We start from the raw sequence: 19,681 nt of genomic DNA, 5'->3' as shown, positions 1-19,681 counted from the left end.
TTGAGCTGGACTAAGTCAGGCACTCAACTGATTGAGCCACCTAGGTGCTCGATGCCCAGCGTCCTTTCTGTTCAGCCAGACGGACTCTAATATTTCTTATAAGACAGATCTACTGTTCGTGAACTCCCTCAGGTTTTGTTTATCTGAGAGTATCTTAAGATTTTCCCATTTTTAAAAGAAGATTTCATTTATTTATTTGGCATACAGAGATCACAAGTAGGCAGAGAGACAGAGAAGAGGAGGCAGGGTCCCTGCTGAGCAGAGAGCCTGATGTTGGGCTTGATCCCAGGACCCTGGGATCGTGACCCGAGCCAAAGGCAGAGGCCTTAATCCACTGAGCCACCCAGACACCCCAAGATTTTCCCAATTTTTGAAGTCCATGTAATACTTTGTTGAATATAATGTTCTTGGTTAACTTTTTTTTTCTTTAACCACTCTAAATATCTAAATAAATGATAAATATATCATTCTCTGTAAAGTTTTTGCTGAGAAATCCAGTGATAATCTTCTTGAAGATCTTGTGTAGAAGTCAAATCATTTTTGCTTTTAATATTCAGTGTTGCTGATGATCACGTTTCTTAGTTGAGATTCTTGGATTTCTATATACATATCTTTCCTCAAATTTGGGAAATTTTTGGATGTTACTTCTTCAACTAAGCTTTCTGCCTCTGTCCTCCTTTTGGGACTCTCATAATGCTATTGATGCATTTAAACATGTCATTTATAAGTCTATTTGGCTCTGTTCACTTTTTTCTTTTTCTTTTCTTTCTTTCTTTTTTTTTTTTTTTCCATCACTACATTTTCAGGTGATCAGTTTTCAGGTTTGCTAATTCATACTTTTGTCTGTTGGAGTCTGTTTTGGATGTTCTCTGGTGAAATTTTCAATTCAGTTATTCCTTGTACCTCTGTTGGGGAATGTGTGTATTTTCTCTGCCTTTGTTCAAGATTTTTCTTTTTGTTGTTTCTGGCTTAATTTACATACAGCATTGTGTAAGTTTAAGGTGCACAACATATTGATTTGCTTCGTGTGATTATGATGGTTACTTCACTAACATCTCTGTCATGTCACATGATCATCATTTCTTTTTGTGGTTCAAACATTAGAGATCTAGTGTCTTTGCAACTTGGAAATACATTGTACAGTATGGTTGGTTATAATGCACTGTGGTGTGCATTAGATTTCCAGAACTTAATCATTTCCTAGTTGCAAGTTTGTATCTTTCAACATAATTTCCCCAGTTCCCCATGTCCTAGCCCCTGGTAAACAGGATTCCACTCTCTGTTTTTAAGAGTTCAAGCTGTTTAGATTTTACATATAAACAATATCATATTTCTCTTTATATGTCTAAGCATAATGCCACCAAAGTCCATCAGTGTTGTCACAAATGGCAGGATTTCATTCTTTCTCATGGCTGAATAATTTCTATTGCATGCATTTATACAATATCATATCTTTATCCATTCATCTGTTGATGGACAGTTAGGTTGTTTCCTTATCTTGGCTCTTGGGAAAAATGCTGCAATAAACATTGGAGTGCAGATAATCTTTTCAACATCCTAGATTTTTTTTTGCCCCTATACCCGGAAGAGATATTTTTGGATCATATTCAAGTTTTTTGTTTTGTTTTGTTTGTTTTTTTTGATTTCCTATAGTTTGGTTATGATATGCTTAGTTGTAAATTTTTTGTTATTTCCCTGCCTTGTGTTCTGAGTTTTCTGGATCTGTGATTTGGTGTTTTTAACATTAATGTTGGAAGTTTATCAGTCATTACTACTTCATATATTTATTTTGCTTCTCTTTTTTTCCTTTTGGTATTCCTGTTGCGCATATGTTACAGCTTTTACAGTTGTCCTGTGGTTCTTGGACATTACTATTTTTTCTTTTATTTTTCTCCTTGCATCTCAGGTTGGGAAATTTATATATATGTATCTTCAAGCTCACGGATACTGGATCTTATAAATTTTCAGTTCATCATAAGTATATTTAAATACAACTCTTTTTTTTCATTTTTGTATTTTATGCAGCTTTACTAGGGTCCTGTTATTTGTATATTTCTGATTAAAATGTTTACATTACAGTGGGCTATAACCACTGAGGTGAAAATATATAATAAATGATGTTTTGGTCAAACATAACATTCTTAGACTCTAAGTTGAAGAACGAAGGTGAGCTAATAAGATTACAAATTATTTTGTTTTCTATATGCACATCATTTATATTTTTTCTTTCCTTTATAACATTTAAGGATGAAGTATGCCTTTTTAAAATGAAAGATACTTTAATATTACTTTTTAAATCTTTTTTAGGAGCTGTGGCCTTGAAGAATCTTGAAATTAAAGAAAATGCTCTGGTAGGTTTTTTTTTTTTTTTCCTTCCGTCTTAGGTTCTATTTATTTTAGAGAGAGAGAGAGTGAGGTGGGGAAGGGTAGAGGGAGAGAGAATCTGCACAGAATATTCCCTGCTGAGTGGGTAGCCTGATGCATGGCCCAATCCCGTGACCCTGAGATCGTGACCTGAGCCAAAATCAGGGGTCAGACCCTGACTGAGCCCCCAGGTACCCCTGTGGTAGGTTTTGAGTATAAAAAATGTGTAATGTCAGTACGTTTATAACTATGTAGACTTCTTGATTTACTTTGTTATCTTAAATTATTCAAACTTTGAGAAAACCTTTTGAAAATAATTTTTGCAAAATGTGGATTTTATCAAGTGGACTTTGCTTCTCCTTAAAAAGCACAAACTGACAGTGTAATTTTCCCCATTAAAAATTTCCCAATTTTTTTCTTTCTAGATGATTTTATTTTAAATGGTTAATTGATCTTTCCTGTAGTCTTCATTTTTTTTGATGCCATGGTAACCATTTTTTTTACCCAAGAATTCAGTGATACTAATTAAATTTATGATTTGTACAACTATCATCCAATATTTTTTTCTATAACTTTTCCCTAGGTCAAAGGAAGCCCTATAACCATTAAGAAATAAGTCCCTATTCCGGTTCTGTGTAGACCCTGTTAACCGCTAATCTACTTTCTGACTCTCTGAATTTGCCTATTCCATATAGCTCACATAAGTAGAATCATGTTGTGTTTGCCATACTCTATTCAACGTTTTTCACTTAGCGTAATTCCTTGTTTGTATCAGAACATTATTTCTTTCCGTGGCTACATAATTCCACTGTCTCTATATGCAGCGTTTTCTTTATCCATTCATATATTGATGGACACTCCAGTCGTTTCTGCCTTTTGGGTCTTGTGAATAATGTTGCTGTAACGTTGGCAATATACATGTCTGTTCAGTTACCTATTTTCCGTCCCCATGGGTAAACGCCTATTAGTTGATTTTATGGTAATTTTGTGTTTAGCCTTTTTAAGAACTGCCACTCTGTTTTCCATGGTAGCTGAACCATTTTATATTCCTATCACCAACACAGGTAGTTTTGTTTCTCCACATTTTTGCTAATGTTTATTTTTTTAGTATTCTTTTAAAAAAATTTTAAGTATAATCTCCCCAGTATGGGGCTCAAATTCATGACCCCAAGATCAAAAGTCACATGATCTACTGACTGACTCAGGCACTATTTTTTATTTTTTGATAATACCTTAATAGATATCTTCATAGATAACATATTTATATCTTAATAGATATAAAGTGGCATTTATTTTCCCTTATCAGATTATGATTTGCTAAGCTTATCCCCATTTGTGTTGCCTTATGCCTCTGTTGACTATGTCCTTTGTTCTAATGTTTTTAATCTCAGTGAAATTTCATCTGTTTTATTTTGTTGCTCATGTCTTTGTTATATCCAAGAAATTGTTGCCAGATCTGATGTCAAGATTTTACCAAATATTTTCTTCTAAGGGTTTTGTAGTTTTCGTTCTTATGTTTAGGTCTTATATTGATTTTGGGTTAATTTTTATATGCAGTTATAAGGTAAGGGTCTAAATTCACTTTTTTATCTGTGGACATTGAGTTTTTTCAGCACTACTTAATGAAAAAGTTGTCCTTTTCCCTGATGGATGGGGAGAAATTTTTTGAGGATATTTTTTGCAAAATGGAGTTTTAACCTCTCTGTGAGGACAAACTTTTAGTGAAATTTCCCACCTCCCCTCCTCCCCCCATACAGTGTAAAAGCAGTATGATTTTGGTATGGGTAACTTAGGTGGTCTGTATTATCGTAGAGCTTTTCCCCTATTTACTTAAAAATGATTAGTCTCCCTGAATTTTGTGGATTTGAGAATATTACAGTTATGTATCTTTAAATTTAAATAGGTGTTAAGGGTAAAAAAAAAAGGTGTGAGTTAACGCAAACACTTTAAATAATTTTAGGAAGGAAAAAAGTGCCTTCTATTTTGTTGGCCTGTATATGTCCTAATATTTTATATATGATGTTTTTGTAGAGTCAACTGGATGTACCTTTTAAAGTTAAAGTTGGTCATATAGGTAAGCTGTGCTTATTATTTGAATGTCATGCTTGCTGGGCATAGAGTAAGAATTATATACTTAATATCTTTTTAATGTGGTATTTTTAATGTTTCTGAGCACTAATTGAAAAATCATATATTCTTATCTGGGTGGAACTTAGTTGTGTAACTTAAAAGTACCATGTGGTCCATATATCCCTTGATTAAAAACTCTGAAATTATACATCTTGTTAAGTGTTAAAAATGATTTGAGAGCCAGTTTGTTTAATAGCATAACTATCTCGGTTTCTTAGATTTCTGACTAGTTACTGCTGTACTCTGATAGATCGTGGGTCTGTGGTCTAAGGAGTCAGGTCCACATCTTCCAGGCAGTGTTGCTGGGGACGAGTCAGAAACTTAGTTTCTGTGGTAGTTTGCATGCCTCTCTCCTAGCCCCTGTCATTCTTTAATACCATTTATTTTTTTCTTTTATTATGACAGCACGTTTCTTAAGTTGGTTTAATTTTTACTCTCACCACTTAGTACAATACCTGGCAAATAGTAGGGACACAATTTGTTGAGTGAAAGAGGTATACATTTCCAAATGGGTAGTATAGGATTACAACTAATTTTATAGAAACATATTTTCCAAGATTTTATTTATTTGGGAGAGAGGAGAGAGAATGATTTGAGGAGGGGCAGGAGAGAGAGAATCTTAAAGCACCTGCTGAGTGCAGTCAGTGGAGGGGCTTGATTCTATGACCTTGAGATCATCAGCTGAGCCAGAACCAAGAGTCAGACACTCAACTGATTGAGCCACACAGGTGCCCCTCCCCTTGCTGTTGTTGAGTGTTGTTAATGTTACGCTCTTTCAGAGTTCCCTCATTTAGCACACAAAATTACATATGTAGCAATTATAATAAATACATACGTATTTTAAAAGTAGTTATATTTATGTGGAAGATTTTTGGAATTGCCTTTTTTACTATTTTTGTGTATTTTCCAAATTTCCTGAAAGTATAAAGTCAAGTTTTATGAAAATACTTTATACTGAGAGGAAAAAAAAATATTGGATCAAATTTACTGGTGAAAATGGAATATTATTGACTTGGTTTATGTTTCTTTGATTACTTAATGCTATTTTGTCATTGTTCTCTTTCTTTTGTTTATTTACTTTTTTGGATTCTTAATGGATATGTATGTGTGTAAGCAGTCTACCTGATAATCAGATTTGTCAATTGTTTTTTCTAATGTGTTCATTCTGGTTATATTTTGGACTGTACACAAATTTGAAATGGTCATTATCTTCTCTGATTTTATAATTTAGAAAGCCATCTGTCTTTTAGAAATCAGATGGTTTGGTTCTTTTTCTCTGGATTGATATCGTAAGATGAAATCCTTTTTTCAGTTTGGATTTTTTTTTAAACATGGAATTTTGGGGTTATGTAATGAGATACGTCTATGTAGAATTTTTTCCCCCTTCCCCAGTTACTAACTAGTTAATGTAGCCGTTGTGTTGTTGATCGTTCCCTTGCTGATTATGACAGCTGTTTCTAAGTTCTTTGACTCATGCGTTCTAAAAAATTTTAAAGTATTTTAAAACTACTATGAAAGTTTTCTTTTTATCCCCTCCTCCTCACCTCTATTTTCACAAGATTAGAATAAGTATAATGAATACCTTACATCATATTTTTTAGTTCAAGAAATCTAATGCTTTAAAAAATACTTTAAAAAAATACTTTGCTGATAGACTGTAGTAAAACATTTTCATTAGTTTGAATGATTTTCTAATCTTGTCCACGGTCTTTGATAATTACCATAGAAATCTGGACATACACTTGCAATGATATTCATACACACATGTATATAGTCTATATGTGAAAAATACACTTTTCAGTTTTCTAGTCTACACTTTGAAAGTGTCATATAAATACATACAGTAATTTAGAGTATGAGTTGGGGAAATCAGAATTATAACAAGGGTTGTTGGTTAATTGCAGAGGAGTACTAATGTTTGTGGTGAAGATTGTCATAAAGAGAAACTTACACATTTTTAGAATATCATTTGGTAGATTTTCCAACAGTACTGATAGACATGATTAACAATCATTACAACAAAGGCTTATTGTTTGTGGTTATAAAATAGCTTTCTGTAAAGTGACTCAGCTAGTCACTTTGTTAGTTCTTCGAATGCCTGATAGAAAATAGGCTGGCCAAAGGAATATTGAAAAAGAACGCCAAAGTTGGTGGCATCACAATCCCAGACTTCAAGCTCTATTACAAAGCTGTCATCATCAAGACAGTATGGTACTGCCACAAAAACAGACACATAGAACAATGGAACAGAGTAGAGAGCCCAGAAATAGACCCTCAACTCTGTGGTCAACTAATCTTTGACAAAGCAGGAAAGAATGTCCAATGGAAAAAAGACAGCCTCTTCAACAAATGGCGTTGGGAAAATTGGACAGCCACATACAGAAAAATGAAATTGGACCATTTCCTCATACCACACATGGAAATAGACTCAAAATGGATGAAGGACCTCAATGTGAGAAAGGAATCCATCAAAATCCTTGAGGAGAACACAGGCAGCAACCTCTTTGACCTCAGCTGCAGCAACTTCTTCCTAGAAATATTGCCAAAGGCAAGGGAAGCAAGGGCAAAATGAACTATTGGAACTTCATCAAGATTGAAAGCTTTTGCATAGCAAAGGAAACAGTTAACAAAACCAAAAGACAACTGACAGAATGGGAGAAGATATTTGCAAACGAAGTATAAGATAAAGGGCTAGTATCCAAAATCTATAAAGAGCTTAGCAAACTCAACACCCAAAGAACAAATAGTCCAATTAAGAAACGGGCAGAGGACATGAACAGACATTTCTGCAAAGAAGGCATCCAGATGGCTAACAGACACATGAAAAAGTGCTCCACATCACTCGGCATCAGGGAAATCCAAATCAAAACCACAATGAGATACCACCTCACATCAATCAGAATGGCTAAAATTAACAAGTCAGGAAGTGACAAATGCTGGTGAGGATGCCGAGAAAGGGGAACCCTCCTACAATGTTGGTGGGAATGTAAGCTGGTGCAACCACTCTGGAAAACAGCATGGAGGTTCCTCAAAAAGTTGAAAATAGAGCTACCCTATGACCCAGCAATTGCACTACTGGGTGTTTACCCCAAACATACAAATGTAGTGATCCAAAGAGGTACCTGCATCCCAACGTTTATAGCAGCAATGTCCACAATAGCCAAACTATGGAAAGAACCTAGATGCCCATTAACAGATGAATGGATTAAGAAGATGTGGTATATATACATAATGGAATACTATGCAGCCATCAAAAGAAATGAAACCTTGCCTTTTGTGACAACGTGGATGGAACTAGAGGGTATTATGCTTAGTGAAATAAGTCAGTTGGAGAAAGACAACTATCATATGATCTCCCTGATAGGAGGAAGTGGAGATGCAACGTGGAGGGTTTGGGGGGTAGGAGAAGAATAAATGAAACAAGGCGGGATTGGGAGAGAGACAAACCATAAGAGACTCTTAATCTCACAAAACAAACTGAGGGTTGCCAGGGGCGGGGGGAGGGAAGGTGGTGGGGTTATGGACATTGGGGAGGGTATGTGCTTTGGTGAGTGCTGGGAAGTGTGTAAACCTGGTGATTCATAGACCTGTACCCCTGGGGCTAATAATACATTATATGTTTAAAAAAAATAGGCTGGCAATAAATGTGGTTGAATGAATAATAATGTTTTTTGTCCTTATTCTGAAAATTCATGTAGGTAATCTTAATCTTACAATTCCATGGAAAAACCTGTATACTCAACCAGTTGAAGCTTTCCTCGGAGACATTTATTTACTCATAGTGCCTTCTTCTAGTAAGTCAACTTTCTTATTTATTTATTTATTTATTTATTTATTTATTTTTAGTAAGTCAACTTTCAAACATTATAACTTAAAGTACTTTTATTTGTGAGTGGAAGAATCTTTATATTTGATAATTATACTCAAAATACTTCTGGTGAATTTTTTGAGATACTTCTATATTTAAATTAGCATTCAGAAATTCACATTAAATTGATTTTTACTCCAAATTATTGCAGACTTTGAATTCATGATTATTTTTAGGGATATATTTTAGAATGGTTATGCTTCAAGTTAAAGTAACTAAGTATTCTTTTTTATGCTTCCTGTAGAAATAAAATATGATCCTTTAAAAGAAGAAAAACAACTCTTGGAAGCAAAACAACATGAACTTAAACGAATAGAAGAAGCAAAACAAAAAGTAGCTGATCAAGGTAAAGGAAACAGTAAATAAAAATGATAATAAGAAAAAGAGAAAAGACCTAAATATCACATATGAATATTATTTGCATCTGGAGGCATTGAAATTATTTACGAATGAGGGAATAATAACGAATAATAATAACGAATGAGGGAATCTTATTATGTGGGGAATTTTAATGTGGTTTGTATATTTTATCGTGTTTACAGAAATTCTATAGAAACTTACCCTATGACAATAAGTGTAAGGTTAGTTTTTAACTATAATAATTAATTATATCAAGTATATTTTGTTTTTTAGCTTTAAAAAAAATCCCATTATATCAATTCTTAATTTTTTGGGCGTACCTAGTCCTTTGATATATTTATGTTTTCCCAAATCTGTTTGTTTACTTTTGGGTTCATATCTTTTCCTGTTCAGCCTAGACCACAATAGTCCATTACTTCAACCCTTCACTTTTCTCAGTGGAAGGGGTGTCCTGCAGAAATCTCCTTTCCTTCCCCTTGTGCAGTGGTCACTATCACCCGGTACTTTTTTGTACTCTGTTCTCTCTAGTGTAGCTTTCCTCCTTAGTATGGAAATATACTGTAGTATGTCTTATCTTCAAACACAAAATGATCTTCCGAACCCAGTTATCTGCTTACCTTCTGTTCTCCCTCCTTCATTTAATAGCTAACCATCTTACAAATATGTGTATACTTACATTGCCAATGTTGCCATGCATTTATTTGTTCAATAAAAAAGTGAAATCCAGAATAAACATTTCACCTTTTGACAAAGAGGTGAAAACATTAAAGGAGATTTAACAATAATTTCTGGTGACACTTCTTATATTGTTTTTTCTTCTCTCAGTTCTTTCATATCTAATGTAGTTGTTCACCACTATGCCCAATCATCTTTCTCTTTAGTATTTTTTTATTGTGGGCACCTGGTGATTCAGTTGGTTAAGCGTCTGTGTTCGGCTCAGCTCATGATCCTGGAGTCGTGGGATCAAGCCCTGCATCCGGCTCCCTGCTCAGTAGAGAACCTGCTTCTCCCTTTGCTCATCACCCAACTCATGCTATCTTGCTCACTTGCTCTCTCTCAAAGAAATAAATAAAATCTTAAAAAGTCTGGCTAGTAGATCTGTCATCAGATCTTTCTTAGGAATAGTTTTGGTCATTTACTTTTTTATCCTTTGAATGGGCCGTACCTTCCTGCTTCTTTGTATGCCTTGTGATTTCTCATTAAAATCTGGATATTGGGATATAATAATGTGATAACCTGTTAAAATGAAATTTACCCCATTACTATGGTTTTCTTTTTTTTTTTTTAATGTTTTTGTTTATTATTTTTCATTTTAATAGGAGGTCCCTAGTCCAAGGATCAGTCTGAGGTGTAAATGTAACGTATTCTCAGGTCTTTTCTAAGCCTGAGGCTATTCCTTTTCCCCACTGAGCCGCCCAAGTGCCCTGATACTGGGTTTTTTTCAGGGTTGGAGCTTTTCCTCTGTGAGGAAAATGAGAAAAAAGAACAAAAGAGTTTAAAATGTTGGTGAAATAATAGGTTGTGGGCTCTGAGCAGGATAAGGAATTGAGAAGGAAACTACTGGATGAGGGAATGAAAATTTTGCATTGAACTGAATGAATAGATTCATAGAGCAAAGGATTTTATTAGGATGTGGTGGTCACCAAATCAAATTAAAAAAATGCTGTGTCTTCAGAGAGCTTATATTTTGTTTATTTACTAATTCTAAAGTCCTTTTATAGTTAAGTGTATTTATTCATCTGTTCACTGAATCTTGGATTTGATGTAAATATATCTTCATTAGCCTATCCTCCTGGGCAGTTGAATTAGGGAGTAGTAGGTCATTAGAAGAAAAGACAGATAATATGTGTGTACAGGTGGAACAGGACTAGAAATAGGAAATGAGGTAGTTTTCGTTGGCATTTTCAAATGGGGGAAAGGAGGATAGTAACTTGTGGTTATCAAAGGCGTATTTTTTTCAAAGATTATTTATCTCAGATCATGGGGAGGAGCAGCAGGAGAGGAGGGAGAATCGTTGGGCAGACTCTCCTCTGAGCACAGAGCCCAGTGCAGGGCTTGATCCCAGGACCCCAAGGTCTTGACTGGAGCAGAACTCAAAAGTTGGATGCTCAACCAACTGAGCCATCCAGGTGCCCCTCCCACAAAGGCATGTTAAAAAAAAATTAGGAACTTCAGCCCTTTATTCTGTCTATCCCCTGGAAAGTTCTTCGTGTTGGATTCATCAGCAAGAGAAATGTATTCAACTGTTTTATACATTGAACCACATACAACTTGTAATAATATCACTAATTTTAAGAGAGATGCCTACTTCCTGCTATTTCTGGCTTTTATAATTTAAGACCCATTATAATTCTTACCTAATAATCTTCATTGTTTTTCAAGTCTTTATATACTCAGATATAGTTAACAGAGGTTGTAAAATTTAATGGCAGTAAGTTTGGTTGGATTTAGTTTCATTAAAAAAAATATTTTGAAAATTGAAACTTTGAAAGTCTCTTGGTATGGAAGACTTTGGGAAAGCAGGCTCTTAGTGTTCTATTTACAAATACAGATTGTTTTCTTTAACATGGCAATGTTAATGTTATCTTGAAATGTGAATACTTATACAGTATATTTTTCAGTCAAGTTAAAGAATATTTGCTATTGTAGACAAACTTCGGGTGGAGAAACAAGACACTTTTACAGAAAAATTAATTACTCAGATCATAAAAAATCTTCAAGTGAAAATTTCCAACATCCATATTCGTTACGAGGATGACGTAAGTATTTCAATAGGTGAAACTTGTTTTTTTATGTTTTTATTTTACTGTTTGTTGACACCTGCTCTATGGTGGTCATCCTATTGGATGCTGAAAAGTGGAGGGACACAGAGCTGAAAATGACCTGATCTTTCTTTTCTGTAATTATAGTTTTAATTCACAGTGTTTATTGCCTTGACTGCACTTTGCTAAAATGTTCAAAAATCAGATAATGAAGGAAAAGGGCTTTTTATATTATGGTCACCTTTGATTGTTGGGCACTATGAATTTAGTTGATATGTATTTTTAAAATACTTTATAGTTACCTCCTGGAAATTACACTGGTGTAGGAATCAGTAGAGCTAGATTTAGATTACCTCAAATAGATCCTGTATTCTCTCTGAAATGCACAGTTATTGACATCTCAGAGTACTGTTGTGTGTGCCATCAATTGCTCAATAAGCTTTTTTTATAAACTGAAAAACATGCATATTTATTGCATAATAATACATTGATACTTGCTACCTTAATTAATATTTGGAAAAATATAGGAGTAAAAGTTGTAGCAAGTAGTAAAATGTTTTTGAACATTTGAGATACAGAATATTTCCCAGGAAATGAACTTTTTCAATAAAATGAATTTTAACTACTAAAAATCTGAGTAAAATTTGCTCTTTCCTCTTTAGATCACAAATCGAGACAACCCGCTGTCATTTGGTATTTCCCTTCAAAATCTCAGCATGCAGGTACTTCGTTTGAAAAGAAATTTAGGGGAAGGGAGGGAAAAATGAAACAAATTGAAAACAGAGAGGGAGACAAACTATAAGAGACTCTTAATCTCAGGAAACAAATTAAGGGTTGCTGGAGGGGAGGCGGGTAGATGGGATGAAGTGGCTGGGGCATGAATATTGGGGATGAATCTGTGCTGTGGGGAGTCCTGGGAACTGTGTAAGACTGATGAAGCACAGACCTGTATCCCTGAAACAAATAATACATCGTATGTTAAAAAGAAAAAAAAATAGAAATAAAAATAGATAAATTGAGAGGGGAATTTTTTTTTTCAAAATAAGAAATTGGGGGGGGAAATGAGCAAAATGTAAAATACAGTAACATGATATAGCCAAAAAAAAATTTAACCCTATTATGTAGTATAGTTCATCTAACTATTAATTACTGTTTGTGTGTGTAGCATCAGAAGTAGTCATCTATATAGAATTACTACAGAAAGTGCATAGGCTGGATTGGATTTGGGGGTAGGTAGGTTACCATTTTAAAAAACGGTTGACAGTCAAATTTAGTTTAAAATATGAGGGCCTGTTATTTGCAAATTAGAACATTCAAGACTTTTCTTAAATAAGTAGAAAGTAAAAGTAATAAATATTCATTTCAGAAATTTTGATAAGTCATGAAAAGCATAAACCGACCACTCATTTCCTCACTGCCATTATTAATATTGTGGCAGACTTTCTTCCTGTCCAGTTTTTCAAACTGAGGAATTTTTAAAGTATAAGAGCAAGTAGAGGCTTGCATCCAGAATGGACAGTTGTGTAATTTGACATTTGGTTTAAGTTTTAAATACTTTATTTTAAAGAATAAACTGTTAGGAATAAAGTCTAATTCTGTTTTGTTTTCTACTCTTCACCCTTCTCCAGAGAGAAACACCATAAGTGATATTTTAAGTGATTTTTCTATAAATTTTCATTCTTCTAGCACAGTGTTTTTGACATTTACTTGTGTTGCTACACATAATTCAGTTTAATTCCTGTGTAGTATTTCATTACCTGCTTTTATTTGTTATATCCATTGGGTTTTTGTATATAATTTCTTCTTAAAACATGGATCCACTACAAACAAAATAAATAAGAAAAGCCAAATGAAAAGTTACCGAATGAAGTTGGGTGGGGTAAACTGTCAAATGTTGCTGTAAGTTTGAAAAATAAGGATGGAGAATGAGCCATTGGCTGTGGTGGTGTAGAGGTAGTGGGTAACTGTGACAGCAATGGTGTCGACCACCACCTTTGGGAGACCTTGGAATCTGGTGTCCTAGCCCAGACCTATTCAGTTAGAAACTCAAGTGGGGGCCAAGCAGACTAAGTATTAGAAAGCCCTCCAGGTGATTCTGATGCAACGCTCAAGCTTGAAAACTTGACTGCCTCATCTCTTCAGTTCTCTACTAATAAATGAAAACGATCTTTGCAGAATAAGCATCTAAACACTGTATTCCACTCAGTGGCTTCTCATTGCTATTGGAATAAAGTCAGTAGTTTTGTTTTAAAATAGTTTATAATTGTAGTGTGACCCCAGGTGACATTTGGTTTCACCTCTTTGCTTTGCATTGTGTTCTCTGACCATACTAGGCTTCTTCAGTTCCCTGAACAGTTTGCATATTTGCATATTTCTCTACTCTGAATCATATTCTTTACTGACCTTAAAATCAGCAGTTTCTATTCATATATCCTATATTGGACATCACTTTCTCCATTACACTCCTGAGTTTGAGGCTCCTACCTTATTCTGAGAACTGTGTATTTAACCTCTACGGTGGCACTTGCCTGTTTGTAATCGCTTGTTCACTTTTCCATTCAGCAGTGAGCTCTTTGAAAGCAGAGGCTTTCTTGTGCTCAGTTAATATCCTTTCACTGAATGTTTCAAGACCATTTTTATGGGAAATTGGTCAAGGGCATGAATGGTGCCGTTCCATCAGTCTGCCATTTCACATGTAAATAACACTTTTCACTGTTAATTTTCTTTTTAGACAACTGATCAAAACTGGGTTCCATGTTTACATGATGAAACTGAGAAACTGTTTCGTAAGGTAAAATATTTTGTCAATCCATAGACTTAATAAACGAAACTTTTAGAAAGGCAATTGCCAGTAAGGATTTATGTGAATTGTGTTTACTTGCTCAACTCCATCATATGACTCCATTATTTGAGACTTATGAAAATAGCATATGTTAGAGAAGAAAATGAGGCATGTAATCAATTTTATTTATTTTCAGTTAATCCGATTGGACAACCTTTTTGCCTATTGGAATGTGAAGTCTCAGTTGTTTTACCTTAATGATTATGATGAATCATTGGTAAGTAAATCTTTTTGATATGTGTGTGTACACCTTTGTTGGTATCATACTTTGCATAAGGTTTTATTCATTATCATTTATTAACATACTGTAGTCTGGTCTCTTTTACTAGGCAAATCCGTTAGCATTTACAGGAATAGATGAATATATATGTGCCTGTACACGTACATGTATGGATCTTTTTTTTTTGTATAATAGACATGCAGCATTGGTATATATTAGTTTTATGTGTGCACTGTTATGGTTCAGTACTTGTACATAATGTGAAATGATCACAGTAGGTCTAACATGCATTACCATACATAGTTAATTATAGAACTTTTTTCTTTGGGTGAGTACTTTTAAGATTTACTCTCTCAGCAAGGTCAAAATGTGCAGCACAACATTGTTAACTATAGTTGTCATTGCTGCACATTTACATATATCTCCATGACTGACTTATTGTATAACTAGAAGTTCTTAACCTTTTGACTCCCGTTACACATTTTGCATATCTCTCACTCTATTTCAGACAGCCACCTGTTTGTTTTCTGTATCTGTGAGTATGAGGTTGGCCTTTTTTTTAAGTATTCTACATATAATTGAGGTCAGATGGTATCTGCCTGACTTATTTCACTTAGCGTAAGGCCATCAAGGTGCATCCTTGTTGGAAATGCCAAGATTTCCTTCTCTTTAATGGCTGAATAATAATCCACAGTGTATTTTCTTTATCCATTCATCTATCCATGGAGTTTTTAAAAAAGATTTTATTTATTTATTTGACAGACAGAGATCACAGGTAGGCAGAGAGGCAGGCAGAGAGAGAGGGGGACGCAGGCTCCCTGCTGAGCCAGGAGCCTGATGCGGGGCTCGATCTCTGGACCGTGAGATCATGACCTGAGCCAAAGGCAGAGGCTTACCCCACTGAGGCACCTAGGCTCCCCATCAGTGGATTTCTAGATGGTTTCTGTGTCTTGGCTATTATCATTAATGCTGCAGTGAACATAATGGTGCATGAATCTTTTCTATTTCATGGTTTTCGTTTCTTTTAATAAATACTCAGAAGTGGAATTGCTGGATTGTATGGTAGTTTTTTTTAATTTTTTAAGGACCCTCCATACTGTTTTTCCATAGGGATTGCATCAATTTACATTTCCACCAACAGTGCATAGGAATTTCCTTTTCTTCGCATCCTTGCCAGCGCTTGTTATTTCTTTTTTTTTATTTTTTATAATAACCATTTTAACAGGTAATAGCTCATGCTTTTGATTTGTGATTCCCCTGGTTATTAGTGGTATTAAATACCTTTTCATTTGCCTTTTGGCTATCTGTATGTTCAAGAAATGTCTATTTATTCAGTTCTTCTGCCATTTTTAAATTGGATTTTCTGAAATTGGGGTGTATGAGTTGTTTATGTATTTTGAATATTGATCCCTTGTCAGATAAATGGTTTGTAAATATTTTTATGAGTTTTATGGTTTGAGGGCTTCCATTCAAGTCTTTTAATCTATTTTGAGTTAATGTTTGTGTATGGTGTAAGGTAGTGGTCCAGTTTTATTCTCTTGCATGTGGCTGTCCAGTTTTCCAAACACGACCTATATTGAAGAGACTCTCCTTTCCTCATATTATATTTTTGGCTTCTTTGTTATAATTTATTTTAGTTTAGTTTTTTAAAGATTTTATTTATTTGACAGACAGAGATCACAAGTAGGCAGAGAGAGAGGGAAAAGAGAGCCCCACATCAGGCTCTCTGCTCTCTCAGCATCAGGCTCTCTGCTCTCTCAGCAGAGAGCCTGATGTGGGGCTCGATCCCGGGACCCTGAGATCATAACCTGAGCCAAAGGCAAAGGCTTTAACCCACTGAGCCACCCAGGCGCTCCTTCTTTGTTATAATTTAATTTGACCATATATGCATAGGTATATTTCAGGGCTCTTTCTTCTCTTGCTATGTGTATCTGTTTTTGTGCCAGTACCATACTGTTTTGATGACTATGGTTTTGTAATATAACTTGAAATCAGGAATTTGATAGCTCTAGTTTTGTTCTTTATCAAGATTACTTTGGTTATTCAGGGTCTTTTGTGGTTTCATACATATATTAGGGTCTTGTGTTCTATTTCTGTGAATAATGCCATTGGAAATTTGATAGAGATTGCATGAATTTGTAGATTTCTTTGGATAGTATGGACTTTTTAACAGGATTATTTTTTGCAGTATAAAGCATGGAATGTTTTCCCATTTTTTTGCATCTTCAATTGCTCTCATTATCTTATATTTCTTTATATAGATTTCTTTGGATAGTATGGACTTTTTAACAGGATTATTTCTTGCATATAAAGCATGGAATGTTTTCCCATTTTTTTGCATCTTCAGTTTCTCTCTTCATTATCTTATAGTTTTTGGTGTACAAAGCTTTACCTACTTGGTTAAATTTTTTTTAATTAAAATACTTGTTTTATTGCTTTAATTACCTAAAGCTACAAAATGTAACACATTTCTTTATAGTAGTTTCAGTTAATTTTCTTTTTTAAAGTTTTTATTTAAATTCTAGTTAGTTAAGATATAGTGTAATATTGGTTTCAGAAGTAGAATTTAGTGATTCAACACTCAAATGTAACACCCGATTCTCATTACTAGTGCCGTTCCTAATTCCCATCACTTATTTAGCTCATCCCACACTCACCCCCCCTCTAGCAACCCTCAGTTTGTTCTCTATTTTTAAGTCTTTTATGGTTTGACTCCCCTCCCCCCCTTTTTTTCACCCCTTCACATATTTTCATCTGTTTTGTTTCTTAAATTCCACATATGAGTGTAGTCATATGGTATTTGTCTTTTTCTGACTGACTTCCTTGGTTAAATTTATTCTTAGGTATTTTATTCTTTTTGCTATAATTGTAAATTGGATTGTTTTCTTAATTTCCCTTTCTGCTACTGCATCTTAGTGTATAGAAATGCAATAGAATTCTGTATATTAAATTTGTATCCTGCAACTTGATTGAATTTATTTATTCGTCTTAACAGTTTTGGTGGAGTCTTTAGGGTTTTCTGTATAGAATGTTGTGTCATCTACAAACAGTGACAGTTTTATTTCTTTTCCAATTTGGATGCCTTTTGTTCTTGCTTAATGGCTCTGGCTGGGACTTCTAATACTATGCTGAATAGAAGTGGGCAAGAGTGGGCATCTTTGTCTTTTTCCCGATCTTAGAGGACGAGCGTTCAGTTTTTAACTGTTGAGCATGTTAGCTGTGGATTTGTTATACCTGGCCTTTATTATGTTGAGGTGTATTTCCCTTATACCGACTTTCTTGACATTCCTTATCATGAGTGGATGGTGAATTTTATCAGATTTTATATATGTGTCTGTACAGATAGGTAAAAACACACACTATATATCTAAATAGTTCCTAGATTATTCTTAGTGGGAATTAGTGGGAGTTTAATGGGATATTATCTAACCACTTCAGTATTTTCCATAGCTAAGTCCTCTGAGTTTGAGTTATTTTTTAAATTGCTTTAAAAATTTTTTTGGTATGTAATAGGATTTTTGTAGAGTAAAGATACATTGGCATGAATATAAATAAAAGCAGTTTGTCTTTTAATAGGACAGCTTGAGGAAGGGCATTGTCTATCGAAATATTGTTCCAGAAGGTTATGATTTTGGTAAGTATGTTTTATAAAATAAGTGCAATTAAAATAATCTGTATAAATTTTGAATATACATTGATAATGTCACTGTAATTTTTCATGTTAATTTTGTCATATAACTCAAGGTATTTATGCACAAAAACCAGTTACCTATTCTATGCCATTCATTGTTGGGGAGCTTTTTGCTATATTTTGAAACTATAGGAAAGAAAAGTGTCCAACAAGAGAGGATGTAATAAATGTGGTAAATCTCTAAGGATTATCCAGTAATAATTATGCTCTTTTAAAGACATTTTACGTGCAAATACAATTTAATAAGGCTAGTAGCTGCTGTAGTCTGTAGTGTGATCTTACTGTTTTAAAAATGTATATTTAAAATTTTTCTTCTTCATACTTTTTTCTGGTTCCAGATTTTCCAAAATGAACATGTAATACTTCTATAATCAGAAATGAGTTAACTAAAACTTTAAATTGAAAGGAGTACTATTTTTTTCTACACTATAGGCACTCAATAAATACTAGTCAATTGGATTTGGTTGTCTGATGTCACCTACCAGTGATTCTTTTCTGTATTCTTCTACCTTCATTATATACTTTACAATGTATACTTTATTAATTATACTTTATTAATTTCCTGAAATGGCTATTTTTTTTTTTAAGACTTATTTGAGAGAGCTCACATGTGCACGAGGTGGAGGATGGGCACGGGAGAGACAGAGGGAGAGAGAGAGAATCTGGAGCTGACTCCCCATTGAGCATGGAGCCCCAGGCTACTGAGCGGGGAGCTCAAAGAGCTCCAAGCTGGCTTGATCTCACCACTTGAGATCATGACCTGAGCTAAAACCAGGATTTGGGTGCTCATCCAGCTGAGCCAGCCAGACACCCTTAAAGTGACTCTTATTGTTTTCACTCTTGAAACCAGTTGAAAGTCATGCAATAAGTATTTTATTTTCTAGATTTTTTTTTTCTGAAAGGAAACATTAGTAACAGATGAGATTGTATATCATGTGTGTTGATGATTCTCCTGTCTATCATTTTAGGTTTGACTGATTTCTCCTTTTCCTTACTATCATTTCCTGCTCCATTCGTTAGTGAGGGTCTAGTGAGAGACAGACTACACAGTAATATGAGCAGGGGAAGTTTAATATAAAGAATTACTATCAAAGGACTGGAGTGACAAGGGATTGGCTAATAGGAAGCAGAGAACTCTAAGGAATACAGGAATAAAAGAAGGAACTGCCCCTCTGCTGGGACTAAGTGCCCAAAGAACGGGGTCTGTCTGCCTCAACACTGAGATCTAGACCTTGTTGGAAAGGACATGACCAGGGCTCACGACTGCCGGGAAAAGTCTGTGTGGTGCCACGCCACTAACTTGTTGGCAATTTGCCCTCGGGAGCTTCAGCATTTCTCTTGGGGAGTTGTCTCACAGGAGGCACTTCACTGCAAAATTGCCCTAGGGTGCTGGGAGAATTTGCTGGCTGCTGCTAGTGCTGAAGACCTCTGTCATGCTGCAGGA

General features: G+C 34.7%; 1 protein-coding gene across 4 annotated transcripts in view; it reads left to right on the top strand.

Annotated features, from left to right (window-relative positions):
* VPS13A (vacuolar protein sorting 13 homolog A) overlaps positions 1–19,681 on the top strand; it is a 240,558-nt gene that overhangs the window by 17,277 nt on the left and 203,600 nt on the right. For all 4 annotated transcript variants that reach the window (XM_044265853.1, XM_044265852.1, XM_044265856.1 and 1 more), the window contains exons 2-10: positions 2,308–2,351; positions 4,396–4,438; positions 8,193–8,288; positions 8,607–8,708; positions 11,372–11,481; positions 12,147–12,206; positions 14,216–14,275; positions 14,463–14,543; positions 18,123–18,180. In XM_044265853.1, the coding sequence (XP_044121788.1) occupies positions 2,308–2,351; positions 4,396–4,438; positions 8,193–8,288; positions 8,607–8,708; positions 11,372–11,481; positions 12,147–12,206; positions 14,216–14,275; positions 14,463–14,543; positions 18,123–18,180 (654 nt within the window). The remainder of the gene's footprint in view (positions 1–2,307; positions 2,352–4,395; positions 4,439–8,192; positions 8,289–8,606; positions 8,709–11,371; positions 11,482–12,146; positions 12,207–14,215; positions 14,276–14,462; positions 14,544–18,122; positions 18,181–19,681) is intronic.

The sequence above is a fragment of the Neovison vison genome, chromosome 9 (genome assembly GCF_020171115.1).
Source record: "Neovison vison isolate M4711 chromosome 9, ASM_NN_V1, whole genome shotgun sequence".
In the NCBI taxonomy this organism is placed as follows: domain Eukaryota; kingdom Metazoa; phylum Chordata; class Mammalia; order Carnivora; family Mustelidae; genus Neogale; species Neogale vison.
Note: the sequence above shows the minus strand (reverse complement) of the source record. Positions and strands in the feature narration are given on the sequence as shown.